The sequence below is a fragment of the Triticum aestivum genome, chromosome 2A (assembly GCF_018294505.1).
Source record: "Triticum aestivum cultivar Chinese Spring chromosome 2A, IWGSC CS RefSeq v2.1, whole genome shotgun sequence".
Lineage (NCBI taxonomy): Eukaryota > Viridiplantae > Streptophyta > Magnoliopsida > Poales > Poaceae > Triticum > Triticum aestivum.
Genome location: NC_057797.1, coordinates 283,393,511 through 283,417,142, shown reverse-complemented (window position 1 = coordinate 283,417,142; position 23,632 = coordinate 283,393,511). Strand labels below are relative to the sequence as shown.

The 23,632-nt window shown below is 44.1% G+C and overlaps 1 protein-coding gene, 1 non-coding gene and 1 pseudogene across 2 annotated transcripts; 2 read left to right on the top strand and 1 right to left on the bottom strand.

Annotated features, from left to right (window-relative positions):
* The first annotated feature begins 9,020 nt into the window (after positions 1–9,020).
* Positions 9,021–16,670, top strand: LOC123188538 (pre-mRNA-splicing factor ATP-dependent RNA helicase DEAH7). Its single transcript, XM_044600707.1, has 15 exons — positions 9,021–9,433; positions 9,604–9,819; positions 9,974–10,044; positions 10,155–10,380; positions 10,468–10,647; positions 10,782–10,897; positions 11,004–11,101; positions 11,228–11,327; positions 11,917–12,094; positions 12,942–13,171; positions 13,255–13,434; positions 13,811–14,059; positions 14,396–14,457; positions 14,575–14,727; positions 14,815–16,670. Exons 1-15 carry the CDS (start codon positions 9,298–9,300, stop codon positions 16,409–16,411), a joined length of 3,792 nt encoding a protein of 1,263 aa, XP_044456642.1. The 5' UTR covers positions 9,021–9,297; the 3' UTR covers positions 16,412–16,670.
* Positions 16,671–17,828: 1,158 nt separating this feature from the next.
* On the bottom strand, positions 17,829–17,900 carry TRNAH-GUG (transfer RNA histidin (anticodon GUG)). The gene has a single exon. It is a non-coding gene; the product is annotated as a tRNA-His (tRNA).
* A 40-nt stretch (positions 17,901–17,940) lies between these two features.
* LOC123188536 (protein MAIN-LIKE 1-like) lies at positions 17,941–23,414 on the top strand (annotated as a pseudogene).
* Positions 23,415–23,632: the final 218 nt, after the last annotated feature.

The window sequence follows — 23,632 nt, the reverse complement described above, 5'->3', positions numbered from 1 at the left end:
ATTAAGGTAGAGAAATAAATCAACAAGGTACGGATCAAGAACGAATAATCGGTAAGAAATCCCAATCTCAAACCAATATCCGTGGAAGAAGAACTAGAGCTACTAGAATTCCCACCTATGAAACTCCCGAACCTTTCCGGTTATGCAATCAGGTGTTGGGGATACAGGGGAAGCATAATATCTCACCCAAACTAGCAAATCCTACATCCAGCTGTATCCATCCTTCAACACATAACCAAGAAACCTTCGGAAACCATCTACCTCAACCTTCGAAAAGCATCCGTTATACAAGTTATGGCGATACTCCCGAACTCCCGCCCCAGTACTGGGTGGCGTCGAGGTTATCTCACCAACGAACTGCATAAAAGAGATTTTCGATGTCGGCGTACTAAACTCAGGTATTCCAGAACTGCAACGATAAAATTATGATGACAACACCTCAGAGCTCAACTCCCCGGGACACTTCCACTAAACCCCTGACAGGAGGCACCAAGACAATGTTCTCATCATAAAACCATCGGAACGATTCCAAGATACCCGCGTGATCCTAAAATTTTTTAGTGAAATTTGAGAAGAGAAGAGTCAAAACTCTACGTCAGGATGCCTTACCAGAGCGATGAGGAGACTGGGAAGTAAAAAGAATTCCTAAACTCTCCGATATATAATTCCTAAATGACTCAAAACATTTTTCTAGACACAACTCGGCCGCTAAAAACGATCAAGCAATGGGGCTCCTAAGGTCGGGGAAGGCTCTGATTACCAACTTGTAACACCCTCGATGCGACTATAGCTCCCACGTGTCGAGGCACGACTTAGAGACATAATCGCATTGAAGGCATATGTCGCAAGTTAGGCAATCTTCACAACATCCCATGTAATATAAATAATAAAGGGGAGATAACATAGTTGGCTTACACTCGCCACGTCAATCAAGTACATAAATAACATTACATCATCCAAACACTCATGGCCCGACTACGGCGCCAAAATAAAAGAGAACCCAACATGCGACACGGTCCCAATCACCCCCAACTGGGCACCACTACTGATCATCGGGAAAGGAAACATAGTAACGTTGAGAGTCTTCGTCGAACTCCCACTTGAGCTCAAACGCGTCTCCTGGAGCGGAATCATCAGGCCCTGCATCTGGTGTAATAGTAATCTGTGAGCCACAGGGACTCAGCAATCTCGCACCCTCGCGATCAAGACTATTTAAGCTTATAGGTAAGGCAAGGTAAATATATGTGGAGCTGCAGCAAGCGACTAGCAAGTATGGTGGCTAACTTATTCGCAAAAGAGAGCGAGAAGAGGAGGCAAAGCGCGAGCGAGAAACTAGAGAGCAACCTGCGCAAACATTACTCCAACACCGTGTCCACTTCCCGGACTCCGCCGAGAAGAGGCCATCACGGTAACACACTCAGTTGATTCATTTTAATTAAGTTAAGGTTCAAGTTATCTACAACCGGACATTAACAAATTCCCATCTGCCCATAACCGCGGGCACGGCTTTCGAAAGTTCAAATCCCTGCAGGGGAGTCCCAACTTAGCCCATGACAAGCTCTCACGGTCAACGAAGGAATAGACCTCCTCCCAAGACGTTCCGATCAGACTCGGTATCTCGGTAATTCAAGACACTTCGACAGGTTAAAACAAGACCAGCAACACCGCCCGAATGTGCCGACAAATCCCGATAGGAGCTGCACATATCTCTTTCTCAGGGCACACTCAGATTGTCTAAACTTCCGGTAGGCCAGCCCAGAGTTGCCCCTGGTAGCCACCGGCGGCTGACAGTTTGGACCAACACTCAGAGGAGCACTGGCCCGGGGGGGTTAAAATAATGATGACCCTTGAGTCTGCAGAACCCAAGGGAAAGAAAAGGCTAGGTGGCAAATGGTAAAACCAAGGTTGGGCATTGCTGGAAAAGCTTTAATCAAGGCGAACTATCAAGGGGTTCCCATTATAACCCAACCGCGTAAGGAACGCAAAATCCGGGAACATAACACCGATATGACGGAAACTAGGGCGGCAAGAGTGGAACAAAACACTAGGCGAGAGGCCGAGCCTTCCACCCTTTACCAAGTATATAGATGCATTAAGATAACATAGCAATATAATGATATCCCAACAAGTAAATAAATGTTCCAACAAGGAACGGCCTCCAATCTTCACCTGCAACTAGCAACGCTATAAGAGGGGCTGAGCAAAGCGGTAACATAGCCAATCAACGGTTTGCTAGGACATGGTGGGTTAGAGGTTTGACATGGCAATTTGGGAGGCTTGCAAAGCAAGTGGTAGGCATCGTAGCATTGGCATAGCAAAAGAGCGAGCAAACTAGCATAGCAAAGATAGTAGTGATTTCGAGGGTATGATCATCTTGCCTGCACAGTTGTCAGAGTTGACTGGATCCTCGAAAGCAAACTCAACGGGCTCCTCGTTAGCGAACTCGTCTCCCGGCTCTACCCAAACAAGACAAACAAGCAACAAGGATACAATCAACCACGTGCAAGGATCAAGCAATATGATGCAATGATGATATGCTATGCGGGATGCGATGCGGGATGCAAAATGCAAGATATGACAGGAAATGCATGAACCTGGCCTCAACTTGGAAATCCAAGTGTGCCACTGGAAAGATGAGATGAAATCGCTTGAAAACGATATAAAGAACGCCGGAATCGGAGTTACGGTTTGGAAATGGCAAGCGATTCAAAAATGACACCGGTCTGCGATTTACAGCAAGTAGCCATCTAAATGCAATGAGATGAACATGCTACAGCAGCCAAACATGACAACAAAATACATGCAGGGATGCACACAAGATGCTTAACAAAAGTCTAGCACTGAGCTACGGCCAATTCATCCATTAACAGGTTCAAACAAGCATGGCAAAAATGCATATGACAAACAGATCTCAGACTTAGTGAAATTAACACTTGTCTGGAATTTCAGATCAGGTAGCCCTCTTCGGAGCAACAAAACTACATGCTACAGGATCTGAACATGGCAAAGTAAAGCATGGCATGGAGCTACTCAAAGAGCTTAACAAAAGTCCCTTAGTGACCTTGAGCCAAAAGGGATCAGAAAATACAATTGCAAGCATGTGAACATAGCAAAAACATAATCAGTTTTCAGACTTAGTGAAAACTGACACATGCTGAAATATAACTCAAGTAGGCATGTTTACGAGCTCGATGCACTCACTACGGTGCAAGTCATGGCAAGACAAGCATACATCCATCAAGAAGGCACAAAATGCAAGCTAGACATGGCAAGAACAATAGCATAGCATGCACGGATCAACTACAACATCATCGGCAAAATTGCAAACAAGTTGATTATCTGCCCAGATTCACAAAGTAGCAAAAGTAGAGCTCGATTGATTCAAGCTAGGGTGCCCCATAATTGCAAACAAAGACATGGATGGATATAGCACTATAATATTAACAAAACATTCTTACTGATCATCCTCGAAAGAGGCACGAATCACTAGGAAACAACAAGAACATATGGCCATATGAGATAAACAGCTCCATGACTTAGTGAAATGCAAAGTCCCTGAAAGCAGAATTAGCAAGTGCACCACTTTGCAAGCTTGCACTAGTCACCACACACATCCTAAAAATACAAGGGTTGCATCTCTGGAGAGATGACAAAACCCTTAACAAAACACATGTAGAGCATCAGGGCATATCATGCACACATTAATCATGGCAAAAATGACAAAAAACTAAATAGAGTAACATATCTGACAATTAACTCAAGTAGCCCTCTTCTAACAGCATTTCGGGCATCAAGATGAGCTCAAATGAAAATGATGCAATGTAACGAAATGATGTACTCTCTGAGATGAACATTTTGATATGCTATATGCCTAAATCGGATCTACGGATGCAAAGTTACGGGGTCATGAACATGTGCACATGGACTGAAAATTTCGGGACTTAGACGAAAAAAACAACCTCCGGATTAGGGTTTACTGTTCATCGCGAGCCGTATCCAGATCGCGGCGGCGCGCCGTTCGAGTTGACCGGGGCAGCTCGCCGGAGCGATGGCCCGGTGCCGCGAGCTTGACGGGGAGGCGGCGGTGCGGCGGCTGCGGAGGAGAACGGCGGCGAGGTCGATGCGGCGGGGCGGCGGCTGCGCGTCGAGTCGGAGCGGCGGAGCGGCGGGCGCCGGTCACCGGACCGCGGGAAGAAGAGCGGGCGGCGGCGCGGGCTCTGGCCGAGCGGTCGGGGAGGGCCGGCCTCGGGCCCCGCGGGCCGCGCGGGAGGCGGGGAAGTGGGCGCGGCGCGACATGTGGCGGCGGGATTGGCGGCGCGATGTGTCCGCTAGAGCGGACATGTCCGGCGGCGGCGTGAGCAGGTTTTAGGGTTCGGGGGAGAGGGAGATCCAATTTCGGGGGGGTGTTTAAATAGGCATAGAGGGAGCTAGGAGAGTCCAAATGGGTGCGGTTTCGGCCACGCGATCGTGATCAAACGCTCTAGATGATGGAGCAGAGTTAGGTGGGTTTTGGGCCAAATTGGAGGGGTGTTGGGCTGCAACACACACGAGGCCTTTTCGGTCCCTCGGTTAACCGTTGGAGTATCAAACGAAGTCCAAATGATACGAAACTTGACAGGCGGTCTACCGGTAGTAAACCAAGGCCGCTTGGCAAGTCTCGGTCCAATCCGGAAATATTTAATCCCCACACACGAAAGAAAGCTAGAAATGACCACCGGAGGAGAACGAAGCGCCGGGATGCAAAACGGACAACGGGAAAAATGCTCGAATGCATGAGATGAACACGTATGCAAATGCAATGCACATGATGACATGATATGAGATGCATGGCAACGACAACAACACACGGAGACAAAACCCGAACCCGAGGAAATAAATATAACTTAACGCCGAAAACGGCAAGAGTTGGAGTACAAATTGGGAAAGTTACATCCGGGATGTTACATTATATTTCCCCAACTAGTCTGTCATGGAGTTAGTGGCAAGTGTTACTCTAAGTGTTGGTTCAACCACAGAAATAGGAGTTGAAGATGATGCCAATAGCTTTTCTGTGGCAATTCCCTTGTTGTACTCATCATGTTTGCCATGCACATTCATATCATTTGACTGATTTTTTCTTAAATTGCAAGGACGCAATTTAGTTTTCACAAATCATGGAATAACTATAGCAAGCCAAAACAACAACAAAATCTTCCATTCTGTGTAAGTTTTTTTTTCATTCACTTCGTGAAACCCATTGTATGAACCAAACCAATTCATTAATGTGCCTATGTAGGGTTCAACATATGAGCCCGAGTTTGATGATGCCTTACATCCCAAAAATGGTATGCAATTTGATACATGAGAGGATGGTGTGGCATTCTACAGATCATATGCTTAGGAGGTTGAGTTATCAGTTCGCTCATGGACAACACACAAAGATGAAAATGATGTACTGGTGTGGAAGAGGTAAATTAATAATCTTTTAAAAAATATGTCCTCGAAGGTTTTACATATGTGGTTTTGTTACCCGTTACAGGTAAATAACGTCCAAAAGGCCCATGATAAGTAGATGTGGTGGCTACCAAGTTAAAAATGTTCGTTCACAGCTCAAATGGTCTATAATGCTTCCTCCACTTGTATTACATAATTATTATGGTGAACCATTTAACACAGTAATTTAATCCCTAGGTGTATTCTTGCAGGATGAGGCTCTGGAGTCATTTCGACATGCATTATGCATAACATCAATCTTGAAGTCTGGCACCTACTATCAAAATGAATTTTCTGTGTTCATGCTAGTTGGACCGGTGACTGTTTTGTACTCTATCGCCTGAAATGCTCTCCTTGTGAAGTATGCCTACTATATGCCGCTGCCAAGTTTTATTTCAGTTCCTTTTGTGTAAACCTGGTACATAAAGGAAACAAATTTGTACTAGTCTATATGTACTTCTGTGTCATTTATGCACTTGGATGCTTCCAGTACAAAGGTGATGTGTGTAAGTAGTTCGGGATGCCAACATAATGGAACAATTTTATGTATTACCATGGTTCAAGTGGCTCTGTGTAACTATTTATGTTGTGCATAATCCTATATTGTTAAACCTGAGAGACCGTTGAATCAGGTTAGTGTTGTAAAGTTTCAGAAATTTATGTTCTGCTCCAGGCACAACTGAGGAGTCGGATCAAGACTAATTCTCTCCATTTATATGTACTAGCGCATATGCTCGTGCGTTGCAACGGGAGATATAATGGTGTATCCATCGAAAGGCCCAACAACATCCAAATGATGCCATCCGGCAACGTCGGGAGGGCGCGCAATGGGCATGGCTAATTCACGTGGGGTGATTAGTTAGTGTGGGCCCATCCTTAAATTCACCGGGGGAGAGAGATTAATTAGGGTGAGGAGAGATTTATGTTGCTTCGTCCCCAGATGCGTTGCAGAGCGTTGCAACGCTCGCAGGCGAGGAAGTCTTTTACCAATTCTACATTAAGAAGCATGCTACAGATACAATGCTTTTGATACGATTTTTGTACGATGATTCTGATCTTAAAAGGCCCCCTAATTTTCAAATCTTAAAGGCATTATTTGTAAGTTGTTATAAAAAAATCTCGCTAAAAGGGTTCTGTTAGACCATCTCCAGTATATTAGAAATAATGAATTATAATTCCTTCGCATTTGAACCGACAATCCCTAGTTAGTTACACATACAATACTTTTTGATACAATTTTTGTATGACAATTCTGACCCTAAAGGACCCCCCTAATTTTCAAATCTTAAAGGCATTTCTTTCTTGTCAAACTCTCCTTCCTTATTTATATATATTGATCATGCCCTCGTATTATAATTCCTTTGCAACATATTATTATCTCCTTCTTTTTTAAAGGAACTCTCCTTCCTTATTTAAGCTCACGTAATATCTTTGCAAGGTTGTTCTCTCCCTTCTTTTTTTGGGAGCTCACCTTCCTTATTTTCGCCCAAGGATCCCACGCTGGTATTATATGGTCATTATCCTCTCCTTCCTTTTCTTTGTGCCAAATTCACTTTCCATATTATGCTTGCTAATCACGCCACTCTTTTTCCTTATTTGTGCCCGCTGATCATGCCACACATCTCATGAAATCTAAGCCATATGTCAGCCATCTTTGTTGCCATTAATTCTCCAGGCTGCTTATTGATTTTGAATAGGAAACATATATAAATCGGTCGAACAGATCGTAAAGCAGCGAGGTGGTACTAATTTATAAAGAAACAAACCTTTTGTTCACATCTAGATGCTTTAGTTTTGTTGCTTGGAGCCTTGGGCCTAGACGTACAGCGTTGGGAGTTTGATTCCACGTGAAGACATTTATTTTCTGCGTGATCTCGGTTTTGCGTCATATTTTTGCCTGGGCCGATTTCGGGCCAAGGCCTAGTAAGGCGATTAGCCCAGCCTGTATGCGAAGTTGTATCGAGGATGAAGCGTACCAACAGCGTGACGGATGAAATTGACGTACCAAATCAAGGATGGACGAAATTACGATGGTAAGAAATAATAGCCCCTTTATTAGTAGGTATAGATAATATAGGTAAAGACTGGTTCTTTCAAGTGATGTATGCGAAGTTGTATCGAGGATGAAACGTACCAGCAGCGTGACAGATGAAATTGACGTACCAAACCAAGGACGGACAAAATTACGGTGGTAAGAAACAATAGCCCCTTTATTAGTAGGTATAGATAACATAGGTAAAGACTGGTTCTTTCAAGTGATGTGCAAATTCCGCTCTCTGTTCCAATGCAAAATGGTGCCTCCACTAGTTGTGCTGTGACATGACGTTAATTGGACCGTGTCTATATATATGCTCATGCAGCTTAACAATTACTTTGTGGCCAAATCCACCAGGGGAATGGTCGAATGATTTCTCAGGTTCTGAGAGAAATCACTAAAGATGTGTTGTAGTTCAGACACATCTTTTACACGTTATTTACTTGTGTCCTTAATTCAACACAAAATTTAGGATAGAAGGCTGAAGTAGAATTTGAACTGGGCATAGCGAATGCACAAGCATCAACATGGGGAAGGTCCGCATATACCAAAAATACCCGTTTCCCGCTGCTTCTACAGAATAAAATATGTGACTCACGATCTGAATAAAAAAAGCACATCATGTTGTTAGGAATTTTGAGGCATCGCTGAATCATAGCCTACAACGGTAGCGGCGGTGCCAAACCAAAAGCATGTCCTCGGCCGCGCCAAGCCATAGCCAGCCCCATCATGCACAGGGATAGATGGTGGGAAGGGACAGAGGAAAGAGGATTGCAACAACCATTAGGGTGGGAGTTATACTGAGAGGGCTCACATCATCATAGATCGCCAGAGAGGGGATCTCACGAAGAGATGCACACGAGAGGAAAGAGGAAAGTGAAGGGGACGATAGGATTTCAGAAAGACGCAAGGTCTATTCTATAAAATGTACCATCGGCCACCCTATGATGTCATCCAGTCCATCTATTCTCCATCTTGTGGCCCAGAATCGGTCGGTGCATCAATTCCATCGTTTCACCCCCCCTCCCCTCCTCTTTCTATCTCTGTTCTCTCATGTGGGCTGTGCCGGCGGCGGCATAAATCAAAGCACGGCTACGGAGGTGATTCCGCGGGGGCATGGATCCCTCTTCCCTATCTTCTAATTGCAGTGCCCTCTTCTCCTTCCTCTTCCTCTTCATTTCTTCACGCAGATGGTGGCGTATCTCTCCGGCCGGGCGTGCCGCGCGCGCTGCGTGCTGGGCGATGGGCGTGTGGGCGTGTGCTTGCCTGGCGTGCCTGCTGCGCGCGCGCGCTTGCCGGTCGAGCGCGTGTGTGGTGTAGTGCTGTGTGCGTGGTGCACTGATGTATGTGCTTCTTTGTGCAGGCTGCAGCAGTTGGAGGGGAAAACGGAATAGGAAGTCAGGGGTACCCAAACCCAACCATGATTTATATCCTTCATCAAAACCAAACAAAATAGACCTGTTCGACCCACATAAAGCTTTGAAAAACAAAAAAAGGACCCACATACCGCCTTCAGATCAATCAGTCCCGAATCGACCCAACACGTCCCTCCCGTACCGCCTTCTCTCTGGCTCTACATCTGATTCCCCAAACCGACCCCGCTAACCCGCGCCTCCTCCTCTCTATCCCGCCGCCGCAGCTCCTCCATCGGCCAGCCGCCCCCAACGCCGGCGAGCGAGACACTGCCGCCCTCCCGACGCGGCCACTGGGGCCACGCCCGCTATTGAGCCAGCGTCCTCACTCCTCACCCCGGCCACCTCCCTCTCCGGCTCCAACGGCGCCTCCCCACGATGAGTTCCGACGGCAGGCTGGACCTCGACGCGACGACAAGCACCCTCGGCCCGGAGGATGACACGGCGCAGGGTCTGATACTGCCGACCAAGGATAAGGTCATGTACCGGCCTCCGCCGGGGAGATCCGCGCTAGGTATGATGCTTAGGCTGTGCATCTTCTAATCTAGAGCTATCTGCCAGTCAAACACGGCGCCAATTGCGATTTGTAGACTTAATGAACTGATCCCACTTCGTATTTAACACGTGTAGCCATGCCAGGAGCTTAGAGATTTAGAGTGAGCTAATCGCTCGTCTGTCTTGCAGGTTTGGACCTGCTCGCACACAAGAAAAGAGAAAAGGAAGGTAACAATTCATTTAAGCGGCCTCCTGAGAAGGTAGTGACGGCTGCTTCTTCTATGGATGAAGATGAGAGGCCAGGATCTACAGAAAATGATGCAAGCAGCCTGTCCGGTGGTGACCGTGGCAGCGTGGCTCGCCGTTATCGAGGAACCAATTCCAGTGAGAAAACATTGTCGAAAGGTGCCTCTTCTTCTCTTGATCCATTGACCATATATACAGCTCTGTCGTAAAATATCTACTGAGATATATACCCTCACTGTGTTACGGCTGTATGCCGACTATTCATTTTCAGTGATGTAACTTAGTCAAACTAAAGCTTTATACTCTGTTTCAGAATCTACAGTCACTGATGAGAATGAAAGGGGTCTTACACCCAGACATCGAGATGAATCCCATCGGCAACAGGTCAGTAATAACAACATTCTCTCGCTTGGTTTAGGGCTTACTCTGTCAAGAGTTTTATTACTTTATGTTCACCTTACTAAACTCAGCATTTATTTCCTTGTTGCTTACAGACCCCCGCCTCTAGGTACGAACTGAATGATGACAGAGGATCCCGTGACAAACGTGGTGCACGCGAGACATCTGCATCCATTGGTTATAGTAGCAGTGGAAGGCGAGGATACCGTGATGACAGGGAATCGAATAGTAGGCGTAATGAACGGAGCAGATCTACATCTATCGACTACACAAACAAAAGAAGTCGGGATGACTATAGCTCGAGAAGCTCAAGAACACCTGGTACTTTGTTGGTATAGTATTCTTTGTCATTTTTGGTTCTCGACTGGCTTAACATGCAAGCTGACAGGAGTGTGGTTGCAATTACAGCAAGATCTGACTGGGACAGTGGCCGATGGGAATGGGAAGATACACCTCGCCGGGAGTACCGTGATGATCGTCCTGGCTCCCAAAGACATTATCCAACACGATCTCCTATGCTGGCTGCTGCATCTCCTGATGCACGATTGGTGTCTCCTTGGCTAGGTGGGAATACACCCCGTTCCGCAGGTAAAGGCAGTTCAGCTCTATATTTTGTGATATTTAACTTTGTTTCTGTGAAAGTAAACATGTTACTTCATATTTCACTGACCTGACTATAATTTACTCATACTCATATTATCTATGCTCTTTTAAATGTCCAGCATCCCCTTGGGATCATGTTTCTCCCTCACCTGCTCCTGTGAGGGCTTCAGGTTCATCAAAAGGGTCTTCGTATTCAAGTTCCAGTGGAAGATCTCATCAGCTTACCTTTTCAAATGTAAGTCATGATTCTTTTCGGATCACTTTATAGGTTCTTCTAAACTCTGATTTTGTTTCTTCGATCCGTGGTCATTGTACCTATAATCATTACCCTCTTATTTCAGGATGCTGAAGCTGATAGAAGCCCCTCAGCTGCTGATAGGAACTATGAGATTACCGAGGAAATGATGCAAGACATGGATTATAATGCTGACCGTGCTTGGTACTTATCCTTTTAGGAATTCCTTATGTCCTAGTGTTTATAAATGAATATAGCAACTCAACATTCTTATATTGTCAGAAAACCAAGTTTAGCTAGTCATTCTTCTAACCTTCACAAATTCTTCAGGTATGATTGTGAAGAACACAACACTGTGTTCGATGGTGATAATTATGCTGCAGATGATAGCTCCTACAAAAAGAAGGAAGCACAATTGCCTAAGAAATTGGTATTTTTTTAATGTTTAATCACACTTTGAAGTACTCCATTCTAACATTCACTAGCGCTATTCATAGGAGTAGGAGTAGCACATATTATTGCGACCCCATAGTAGAAAACTATGTCAGTGTATATGGTAAATGACTTGCATGTTGGGTCTAGTACTTTATCTTCTAAGCACAAATTTGTTCTAGTGAAGTGTCATGTATTGTGGCTTCAGTTTTCCTGTAACCATCTGATATAGTACTCATACATGTCAAAATGCATTGTAAAAAGTCAAGTTGAGAGACATCTATTGTACTCCCCCCGATCCATAATAATGAACTAAAACCATGACACTTATTATGGATCGGAGGGCGTAATATTTTCCTCTGTTAAGTTCCGGATCCTGGTGGGCTGGACATAATGAATTAAATGCTTCATCAGCAGGAACTTCTATTAATCTTATTATAATATTCGTACAGCAAAAATTAGGATGCTAATTCAAGAGTATCACATTCACATATTTCAATTGCATTTCAGCGAATATGTTAGTTTATCATTTACTCGTCGATTTAACATGTATACTCTGGTTTTCTAACTATTTTTATTGCTTGCAGACTCGTAAAGATGGTAGTCTGATGACCCTTTCTCAGAGCAAGAAATTATCACAGATGACTGCTGATAATGCTCAGTGGGAGGACAGACAATTGTTGAGGTCTGGAGCTGTTAGAGGAACGGAGGTGCAGACAGAATTTGATGATGAGGACGAGCGTAAAGTAATACTTCTTGTTCATGGTATGTTCTTTCCCTTCAGAAGTTCATTTTGGTGATGTTCTGCTTGCAGCGTTAGTTGTGACTAAAACAAGCATCATACCAAACCTTTTGTGAACCATCCCCCATTTCTCTTGCATTAGAGTTTCAAGAATATTCCTTCTTGTGAAGTGATGGAAACATTAAATATGTTTGTAATGTATAAATTAACCAGCACAGTGCTAATAGCTACTCCCTCCATTCACAAATATAAGATCTTTTGGATATTTCAGTATGGACTATACACGGACTGAAATGGTGAAAAACACACTAAAACGCGTCTATATACATCCGATTAACAAAAAAGTTGGAGCATCTTATATTTGTGAATGGAGGGAGTATTTGTCTGCTTTCCCATCTCCATTCGCTGGTATATGTGCTGGCTAAGTGCTCCCATCTCCATTGCTAGTATATGTGCTGACTAAGTAGCTGGTGGACATGAGTGTTCAATGTGAGCCTGCGATCTTTCTGATCATTCACTCTCAAAAGCTTCTACTACCTCCATCCCAAATTATAAGACGTTTTGTTAGGCTATTTTATAGCCTACCAAAAACATCTTATAATTTGGAACAGAGGAAGTATATGACGATAGCAAGCATCAAACCGCTCACATGTTTCCATCCTTCATATGTCAATTTGGACATATATTTGCGATTCTTCTATGTTTCTTTGTTTTACATAATAGTACATAGTAGCTAGGTTTGAAGCGAATAGAACATGGCTTGGCCCTGGCATGCCCTTGATGTTTTTTCTTGATAACATTTTTTTCTGCTTGTTTACAGTACATTCATGCACTTGAACTAAAACCAGTCGATGGCTTAATTTTTGGCAGATACAAAACCTCCCTTCCTGGATGGGCGAGTTGTATACACAAAGCAAGCAGAGCCTGTAATGCCACTGAAGGATCCAACATCTGATATGGCTATCATTGCACGAAAAGGTTCTGTTTTGGTTAGGGAAATTCGTGAAAAGCAGAGCCAGAACAAGTCGCGGCAACGCTTCTGGGAGCTTGCTGGATCTAATCTTGGAAATATATTGGGCGTTGAGAAAACGTCTGAACAGGTAAACTATTTCCACATTTCATGTGTATGTCTTAAAAAATGTTGTGACTTGTCCATATGTTTTACTCACTTCTGCAAAATCAGGTTGATGCAGATACTGCTGTTGTTGGTGATCAAGGGGAGATTGATTTCAAGGAGGAAGCAAAGTTTTCGCAACACTTGAAGGAAAAAGCAGAAGCTGTCAGTGATTTTGCAAAATCTAAATCTCTTTCTCAGCAAAGACAATATCTTCCCATATATACTGTTCGAGATGACCTGCTACAGGTTTGTACTTGGTTTTATAGACTTATTATGAGTGTTCTGTTTGTTTAATTATTTTTGTCTTACTTTCCTCTACTACAAGACACATCTCGAAGCTGTATGATTACTTCTATATACCGTGAATTGTGATTTACGCAAAATCCGAAACGGTTGCAAATTTGGAATATGGTTGAGTGAAGACCATTAGATCACCTAGGAAGGACATATATACAAATCCCTACTACTTCATTCAGATAGGAATAGTTTGGAATCTAGTTTCCTTTTAGAACACCTTCTATATTCATGCACCATTCTGGACTTCTTTCTGTATCTTCTTGTATTTAGTATCTCTCAAATGATTATTGCTAATAACCAGTGTTATGCTGCTGCTATGGAGCAGGTTGTGCGTGAAAATCAAGTAGTTGTGGTCGTTGGTGAAACTGGTTCTGGGAAGACCACTCAACTTACTCAGTATCTGCATGAGGATGGATATACCACAACTGGTGTTGTTGGCTGTACTCAACCGAGACGTGTGGCTGCCATGAGTGTTGCCAAGCGGGTCAGTGAAGAAATGGAAACCGAACTGGGTGATAAAGTTGGATATGCTATCCGATTTGAGGACGTCACTTGTTCTAGCACTATAATAAAGGTACAATTCTGCTTGTGCTTTAGTTCACATCAACATGTCTTGTGTATATTTGCAGTGTTAGAAAAACTTGATTATAGAAAGGTTCAATTCATAGGCTGGTAACCTCATTGTTGTGTTAGCCTTATGATTTCTGATTAGATATAATTGGCCACATTCCGAGAACTCTTTAGGTTAACATTCTTAGCCTTATGATTTCTGATTAGATATAATTGGCCACATTCCGAGAACTCTTTAGGTTAACATTCTTAAGTTCAACAATTAATTTTGGTTGACTTTCAGTTGTTTAGCATAGAATTCCTAACGCATATTATATTTTCCCTTCTGTTTGTTTTGCAGTATATGACAGATGGAGTGCTTCTTCGTGAAACCTTGAAAGATGCTGACCTTGATAAATATCGGTATGCTGTTAACCTGCCCTTGTTCTCTCGTAGTGCTGATAAATCTTGTGATATTCATATACCTCAGTTTTGGAATATTGCTTGCTGTATTAATGCTTTCCCCCCTCTTTTATGTAGTGTTATCGTCATGGATGAAGCACACGAAAGATCCCTCAATACTGATGTTTTGTTTGGCATATTGAAGAAGGTTGTTGCACGTCGGCGGGATTTTAAGCTAATTGTCACATCTGCAACCCTAAATGCAGACAAATTCTCAAAGTTCTTTGGAGGGTAAGAGAACTTGCTATATCTTTTTCTCCATTATAAAGATTTGAATCCACTGTCTGCAAACCCTATAATTATTTTCTTTGTCTGCAGTGTGCCTGTATTTAACATTCCAGGCAGGACATTTCCAGTAAATATCTTGTTTAGCAAAACACCATGTGAAGATTATGTGGAAGCGGCAGTGAAGCAGGCCATGACAATTCACATAACGAGTGGCCCTGGAGACATCCTCATCTTCATGACCGGGCAGGAAGAGATCGAGGCTACTTGCTATGCTCTTGCTGAGCGCATGGAGCAGCTAATATCGTCATCCACGAAGAATGTACCCAAGCTCTCCATCTTGCCGATTTACTCGCAGTTGCCTGCTGACTTGCAGGCCAAGATCTTTCAGAAGGCAGAAGAGGGCACTCGCAAATGCATTGTTGCTACCAATATTGCTGAGACGTCCCTCACAGTGGATGGTATCTTCTATGTCATTGATACCGGGTATGGAAAGATGAAGGTATACAATCCACGGATGGGCATGGATGCTCTTCAGGTTTTTCCGTGTAGTCGAGCAGCTGCAGACCAGCGTGCAGGACGTGCTGGAAGAACCGGCCCTGGCACATGCTACAGGCTGTTCACAGAATCAGCTTACCAGAACGAGATGCTCCCTAACCCCGTGCCAGAGATTCAAAGGACTAACCTGGGAAACGTGGTTCTCTTACTGAAGTCCCTCAAAGTCGAAAACTTGCTTGATTTTGACTTCATGGACCCACCCCCCCAGGAGAATATCCTCAACTCCATGTACCAGCTCTGGGTGTTGGGCGCCTTGAACAATGTTGGTGGACTTACAGAAATAGGTTGGAAGATGGTGGAGTTCCCATTGGACCCGACTCTAGCAAAGATGCTTCTCATGGGGGAGAAGCTGGAATGCCTTGATGAAGTATTGACCATTGTATCCATGCTCTCAGTACCCTCAGTTTTCTTCCGGCCAAAAGATCGAGCAGAGGAGAGCGATGCCGCAAGGGAAAAATTCTTTGTCCCAGAGTCTGACCACCTAACACTCCTGAATGTATACCTGCAGTGGAAGTCAAACCAATATCGAGGAGACTGGTGTAATGACCATTTCCTCCATGTTAAGGGTCTCCGTAAGGCTCGGGAAGTGAGATCTCAACTGCTAGACATACTGAAAGCCCTGAAGATCCCACTGACATCATGCCATATGGAATGGGACGTGGTAAGGAAAGCTATCTGCTCGGCGTACTTCCATAACTCGGCAAGGTTGAAGGGCATAGGAGAGTATGTCAACTGCCGGAATGGGATGCCGTGCCACCTGCATCCGAGCAGTGCTCTGTATGGTCTCGGGTACACCCCTGACTATGTGGTGTACCACGAGCTTGTCCTGACAACCAAGGAGTATATGCAGTGTGTGAGCGCAGTGGATCCGCAATGGCTGGCGGAGCTGGGTCCTATGTTCTTCTCTGTGAAAGACACGGACACCTCCCTTCTGGACCACAAGAAGAGACAGAAGGAGGAGAAGACGGCCATGGAAGAGGAGATGGAGAAGCTGAGGCAGGAACAGGCGGAGGCAGCACTCGTGGAGAAGGAGAGGGAGCGACGGAAGAGAGCCAAGCAGCAGCAGCAGATCTCTATGCCGGGTCTGAAGAAAGGTTCGACATATCTGAGGCCCAAGAAGATGGGTTTGTAGATAACAAAGCTGGAAGAAGCTTTTGCAGTGTATTTTGTTTTTTGTAGGCCGAGGGAAACTTGTACAATAGTTATATGTTGGTGATTCACTCACGCCTGAAGGAATGTAGTGTAGTTCAAGCCTGCACTCTGCAGCATGTACAACACACATGAATGTAACATTTACATCACTTGAGGAGACGGCACTGTTAAGCACTTGTCACGATGGCAAAGCATTCTTCTTGGTGCTTGTTTGTATGTCAGTACTTATTAAATTTTAATTCTCGGTACTTGACTGACTTGGCTCAAATTTTTAGATTGATTGACATGAAGTCCACCATTTTAATTACTCGGTTCTGAAGTGAACAATTCCTCTGGTGCATCCGCTTGGTATGATTTCTGTAAGGATTTAAGAGATAAACGAGTTTGTGCATGGCTATAAACATCAATTTAAGAGATAAACAAGTTTGTGCATGGCTAAAAAAAACATAAATGTGTGGCTGTATGTCAGTACTTATTAAATTTTAATTCTCGGTACTTGACTGACTTGGCTCAAATTTTTGGATTGATTGACATGAAGTCCACCATCTTAATTACTCGGTTCTGAAGTAAACAATTCCTCTGGTGCATCCGCTTGGTATGATTTCTGTGAGAATTTAAGAGATAAACGAGTTTGTGCATGGCTATAAACATCAATTTAAGAGATAAACGAGTTTGTGCATGGCTGAAAAAACATAAATGTGTGGCTGTATGTCAGTACTTATTAAATTTTAATTCTCGGTACTTGACTGACGTGGCTCAAATTTTTAGATTGATTGACATGAAGTCCACCATCTTAATTACTCGGTTCTGAAGTGAACAATTCCTCTGGTGCATCCGCTTGTTATGATTTCTATGAGGATTTAAGAAATAAACGAGTTTGTGCATGGCTATAAACATCAATTTAAGAGATAAACGAGTTTGTGCATGGCTAAAAAAACATAAATGTGTGGCTGTATGTCAGTACTTATTAAATTTTAATTCTCGGTACTTGACTGACGTGGCTCAAATTTTTAGATTGATTGACATGAAGTCCACCATCTTAATTACTCGGTTCTGAAGTGAACAATTCCTCTGGTGCATCCGCTTGTTATGATTTCTATGAGGATTTAAGAAATAAACGAGTTTGTGCATGGCTATAAACATCAATTTAAGAGATAAACGAGTTTGTGCATGGCTAAAAAAACATAAATGTGTGGCTGTATGTCAGTACTTATTAAATTTTAATTCTCGGTACTTGACTGACTTGGCTCAAATTTTTAGATTGATTGACATGAAGTCCACCATCTTAATTACTCGGTTCTGAAGTGAATAATTCCTCTGGTGCATCTGCTTGGTATGATTTCTGTGAGGATTTAAGAGATAAACGAGTTTGTGCATGGCTAAAAAAAACATAAATGTGTGGCTGCTGGGATTCGAGCCCAGGTCTCCACGGCCACAACGTGGAATTCTCACCACTAAACTACAGCCACATTTGTGCACATGTAAGCCTGAAAGTCTTTATAACATCAATACAAAGGTGCTGCTCGCTCGATGAGCTTTTCTCCTCGTGGGCCCCGCCTGCTCCATTCTCCACTTTCCCTACTCCGCCTCCACCTCCGCCCAAGCCCCAGGTAAGGAAAAGGAGGTGCCCTAACAGCCTCCGGAGGCGGAGGCGAGCGGCGCGTCACCTACCGCCCCTCCCCGGCGAGCAGGTACTCTCCGACTCCTCGTCATTCTCAACATCCCTATCACTATCGGGCTCGGCTAGACGGAGCCCTTGTTCTTAGATCCATCGATGTCACTTCTCCGTAATCTCAGTATCTCATCCTCGGGTGTTCGTGAATCGTGATTGGAATGCTATGCAAAAAGTAGTCAGCGTAGGTTTAATGCATTGTGTAGTTGTTCCATGCATGCGTGTTCCCTGTTGGCAACTGAACTGATTGCGCCGCCTGACTTACCATTTGCCAAAGTAGTGGTGATTGCTGCGTTCGCCGCGGGTCCGCCTTGCGGTTTGTTCGAATCATCGAGCGTGTGGTGGTGATAACAAGAGCAGCGTGCGGGTTTGGTTGGTTCTTCCGCTGACTTACCTGATTCTTGTGACTTCCCATGGACCATGGTAGACGCATGGACTGTTCTGCATTCTGTTGGTGCATTGTAAAAGGCCTCATTTAGATGGTTGACTGCTTTTCTTTTCCAGAGTTGCCATTTTACTTGGATCAACAAGGCACTGATGGATGCACAATAAATAAATCACACACTTTTCCGTATACCGATAGATATTATGGATATTGTTTCCTTTTCTCATTCGTTTCAATTACGACCCAGCTTTGAAAAGGATTAATCTTACATCTTATGATACATGAAAGATCAACTGTGATGGAATAAGTTGAGTTTGGTTCTGAGATTCCAGTTCATTGACAAACAATGACATGGCGGGATGGAGCCCAAGGGGCGAGAGAGCTGAGATTCATCTCGTGGATTGAATAATGCTGATATCTGGTAGCGCCTTGGAGGATATCGTTCTACGTTTAGGGCAAGATCTGCATATATGGACCTAACTTGAAGCTAACCAAGTTCTGTTCTTAGTCAAATTAAATATGGCAATCAAGTCAAATATTTTATATTCTGAATTTCCAAGACTCTATTTAGTGGTAGTTTGCAGGTGCAGTGCTGTACAAACTAGGGGGAAGGCCACCACCCACCACAACGCCAAACGGAGCCTTTACTCCCCTAGTTCAATATGAGAAGAGTACATAACAAAAAACATGCAGATGGATTTAATTTTGAGGACAAGATTGTACTAACTTCTAAAGTGTAATAATTCTGGATCAGTCTTAAATCTTAATTATGATAAATTTTCTTTTGGATTGGTGAATCTTGCTGTCTTGCATGTGTTTCATCTCTAGCTATTGCGATGATTGACACACAGCACAGTCACCCTGCATGATTTGCTGACCCGGCAGGTTTTCGCGGCACTTATTTATTGTAAGGCTTTTCTAGAAAAAACTTATATTTGACAAAACAAAATCAGTCTGTTTATTGTTTGCCATGTTGTGCCCATTTGCTGGATCTGCTGTGAGAACATTTGAAAATTCATGCTATATCGCCTCATTAAAAGCTGGATCTACCTAGGGGGTGGGTGATAACGTACACACACCAGCAAAGGTTCCATTTTCCGTTTCTCCGTTTGTCACGTGCTTAGACTTTATATTGCATGAAATAGATTGTAATTAGGTCACTTATCCGGTTTCATCGGGATCATGTCCCGCACCCCAAGCTGCCACCCCGAAGAACAACAACCCCCTTGGAGCCTTACTCTTAGAGATGCCGTGATTCTCGTCTCACGACCCTTTTCCTTGGCCTGGTCAAACCCAGGTCCTGGTAACTGTGCTTTACACAACGATTTATCATCAGAGGCTATAGAGCTAACTTGCTTGGAGAAAGGAAATTAGTATCTATGAATATTTACCTTGTGACCATGAGGTTATGGGTTCAAGTCCTGGAAACAGCCTCTTGCAGAAATGCAGGGAAAGGCTGCATGCCAAAGACCCAAAGTGGTCGGACCCTTCCCCGGACCCTACGCAAGCGGGAGCTACATGCACCGGGCTGCCCCCAAAACTTGGCATGATTTGGTGCCAAATCTTGTACCTGGATCATTTACTACAAAAGTTTGAAAGTTATTTTGAGTGTCGCAAATAGTTGCCCTCTTATTTTGTTTTGTTAGACATCTGTTTGTGGACCTTGAAAAGTTGCAACATACTGGTGGCATCTAAAGATGTATCATGCTCATCTCCACAGCTGATTACTTAAGGAAAAAACATTATTATTACTCAGACCGACCTCACTGATATTTCTGCCAAAAAAACAGTAAAAACAAATTCAACATCTGCCACTGTTTAGATTTTGGAACAAATAGTGGCCATGGATGGACCTTTTGTGCATGTGTATGTAATGCACTTTACTTGTGCTTTCCCACTATCCATGAATCATCCTACCAGTGGGAGTGGTGGGTAGTCGGCAAATTATAGGACAGGAAAATGTTCAAAACATACTTTAACTAAAAAATGTATTTCCCATAGACGTTGTCTATCTGAAATTTTGAATTATTGTGTGCTTGACTATATTTATGTTGCACAAGCATCCCTTAACTTATCAGACCCTGTGTGTTATTTTACTGCTCAAAATATTCCGTTAGAAATGGTGTGTAATTGAATCTAGTGATTGCTGGGCATCACTTTCAACAGTTATAAGAAATGGTGTCGCTTGTCATTATTCTGGAATATGCACTCTAGTGTATTGCTTCCAATATGTTGTTTCCTTTTTAATTTTTTTTACACATCATTTGTATCAACTGGATCTGCACAAATAACAACATCCCTGTTCGGCCACCTTTTTGCTTAACCATAGTGGATGTGGAACATTTACCTTCAATTTTTTTACCATGTTTTCCAGGATAAGATGAATCCCACAGCTCATGATCAGACAACACAGCAACAAAAACCAAATGGCCGAAGAGCAGTTGGTAGCTCGCAAACCTGGACAGTATGTGGCTCTTTCCTCCTCCATTTCACTCGGTCGTCATGAGCAAAAATATGTACTGACAAGCTCTATTTTCTACAGCGGTATGGTGTTCTGCTACCAAGCCAGCAGACACGGAAGCAAAAAGAATGGATTCTAACTGATGAACAACAACAAGTAGTCAATGCTAGTGGTCTTGGACATCTTGCTCTTACGACAGGATTTACCATTGACCGTTCCTTGCTTACAGCCTTCTGTGAGAGATGGAACAACGAAACAAATACTGCACATTTCATGGGATTTGAAATGGCACCGTCTCTCCGTGATGTATCATATATTCTAGGAATCCCAGTGACTGGTCATGTGGTGACGGCAGAACCCATCGGTGATGAAGCTGTGAATCGCATGTGCTTGCATTACTTAGGAGAGAGCCCTGGAAGCGGAGAGCAACTATGTGGATTGATCAGATTAACCTGGTTGTACAGGAAATTCCATCAACTGCCAGAAAACCCCACCATCAATGACATTGCATTCAGCACCCGGGCGTACCTTCTATATTTGGTTGGCTCCACCTTATTTCCCGACACAATGAGGGGATTTGTATCCCCAAGATACCTACCACTTTTGGGGGATTTCAGGAAGATACATGAGTATGCTTGGGGGGCTGCAGCCCTTGCTCATTTGTACAGAGGATTGTCTGTCCAGTAACACCAAATGCTACTACCCAGTTTCTCGGCGGTGCAACTTTGCTCATGGTATTGTCTCTTGTGTATTTAGTGTTATATGTGTAGCTTTGTGCCATCTTGATCACTAACTAGAGATTTGCCTTGTTATCTCTAGCTTTGTGCCATCTTGTTCAATAATTAGAGATTTCCCTTGTTATCTCTAGTTTTGTGCCATCTTGTTCACTAATTAGAGATTCCCCTTGTTCCTACAAGGCTTGGATTTATGAGTATATTCCTTTGACTCAACCCCAACAAAAGAATCAGAACACGTTGCTGCCCCGGGCATGCCGATGGAACTTTGGAGGAACAACACGTGGGCAGAGAAAGAAAGTTATGGAATGGAGAAAGGATTTCGAGCAGCTTCAGTTGTCCGATGCAAGTGCAAATTACCTATTTTATAATTTATTCCTACAAATGAACTGCTGTTGAATTAATTTCTTAATCATTTCTTCAGGTCAACTGGAATCCTTACAAGGACATAAATCCAGCGATTGTTCCAGGATATTGCATCGCAGCAGATAACATTTGCCACTCTCGGACATGGCTAATCAGCTTTAACATAAAAGAGGTGTATGTACCTGACCGGTTCAATAGGCAGTTTGGGAGGGAGCAAGGTCGCCTCTATCAGGTGCCAATGTGGGCAAGAAGAACTTGGAGTAAGGGGAAAGACTGGAGGGTTGAGTATGCTCGTGAGATTGAGGACTTCCATCAATTGGTTGGTTGTCGTTTTATCCCTTCTACGGAAGCTAACATAAACTCCCTCCCGAATGAGTCTATAGCTGGACAGAGTACTACCAGATGCAGCCGGAATGCATCTCAAAACTTCTCTATGATGGTAAGGCCCCAATAGGAATCTATTTTCTTTGTACATTTTTAGTATATGAGGTGATCCTTGATGCGATCATCGGTTGTGGGGTGTAGGTTGAAGATTTAAAGAATGATCTCCCGGTAATTGATCGTTATCTGGAGGGACAGGTGCTCCCCGTGGAGGTTGCAAGCTTCCTAGAGAGGGTGAGTACGATGATCAAAACTTACTTCCCACCGCAGAGCAATGAAAGGAAAGACGAAGCAGCTCAGAGCAAGAATGTCAGAGCAAAGAATCCAAGAAAGAGGGTGAGAAAACCTTTGCTCTCTGAAGATCCTTCAAGCCCTCAGGATTCTGTGGTAGACCGGTATGCAGGTGCGCTGGTGCCTTATCAGGCTAGCAAGTGTGACAGGGTGTTGGATGGCACCGTGCCTCTGCTAAACAGAGGGGAAGCGTTGAAGGAAAACGAGGTGATGGATCCCTGGCAAATGTCGCATTTGACAGCAGAGTCGTCTTCCTCTGGAGACTCGAGCTTGCCGGAATCAAGGAGGCGGGGGTGTGAGGAATCCGGAACCCCGAGGAGCAACCAGGGGGTCCGAAGGAGTGGAAGGATGTGCGTGCAGCTCAAGATGTTCAAGCACAGGGACGGGGTTGGGGCCGAGGAGACCAACCGGATCTTCCTCTGATAAGGGAGTGACGCTGCCCGTCGTTTGGTCTTGGGCATTGTACAAAGTAGCGGACCTGTTGTCGCGCTGCCGCAGACAGTTTACTGTTTTATGTAGCGTTTGCAGGCCTTTGGTCGTGGTGAGTGAAAACCTAGCCTTTGGCATGCGTGTGTGCACACATGAGTCGTGTAGGCTGGTAGGGCTAGGTGGATGCTGCGCAACCTTTGTGGCGTATGCGCCGGATTGGATGTGCTATCTATCCTCTCCAGTTAATCTGCGGTACTTGCGTTTTGGTGGTGGTGTGCTTTGTGGCCCTCTGTGTTTTCTTTGCGCGGTAGATATGCACAAGTGCAGGCCATGACAGAATGCCAGGATAGGATGTTGCACCAAGTAGATAGAGCAGTATCACGTGCGGTGGTCTCTCAGAATTTCATGTTGGGGGCACGCCCAATCTTGAATTTTGAGAGGAAAAAATGTCGCAGTCATGGCCGGGTGAGAATGCAGGGAAA

Excerpts from the sequence above, each read along its gene's own strand:
- LOC123188538 (XM_044600707.1), top strand. The coding sequence starts at position 9,298 with ATGAGTTCCGACGGCAGGCTGGACCTCGACGCGACGACAAGCACCCTC. Across the intron at positions 9,434-9,603 it reads GCCGGGGAGATCCGCGCTAG|GTTTGGACCTGCTCGCACAC; the intron begins GTATGATGCTTA and ends TCTGTCTTGCAG. Across the intron at positions 10,648-10,781 it reads GAATACACCCCGTTCCGCAG|CATCCCCTTGGGATCATGTT; the intron begins GTAAAGGCAGTT and ends TTAAATGTCCAG.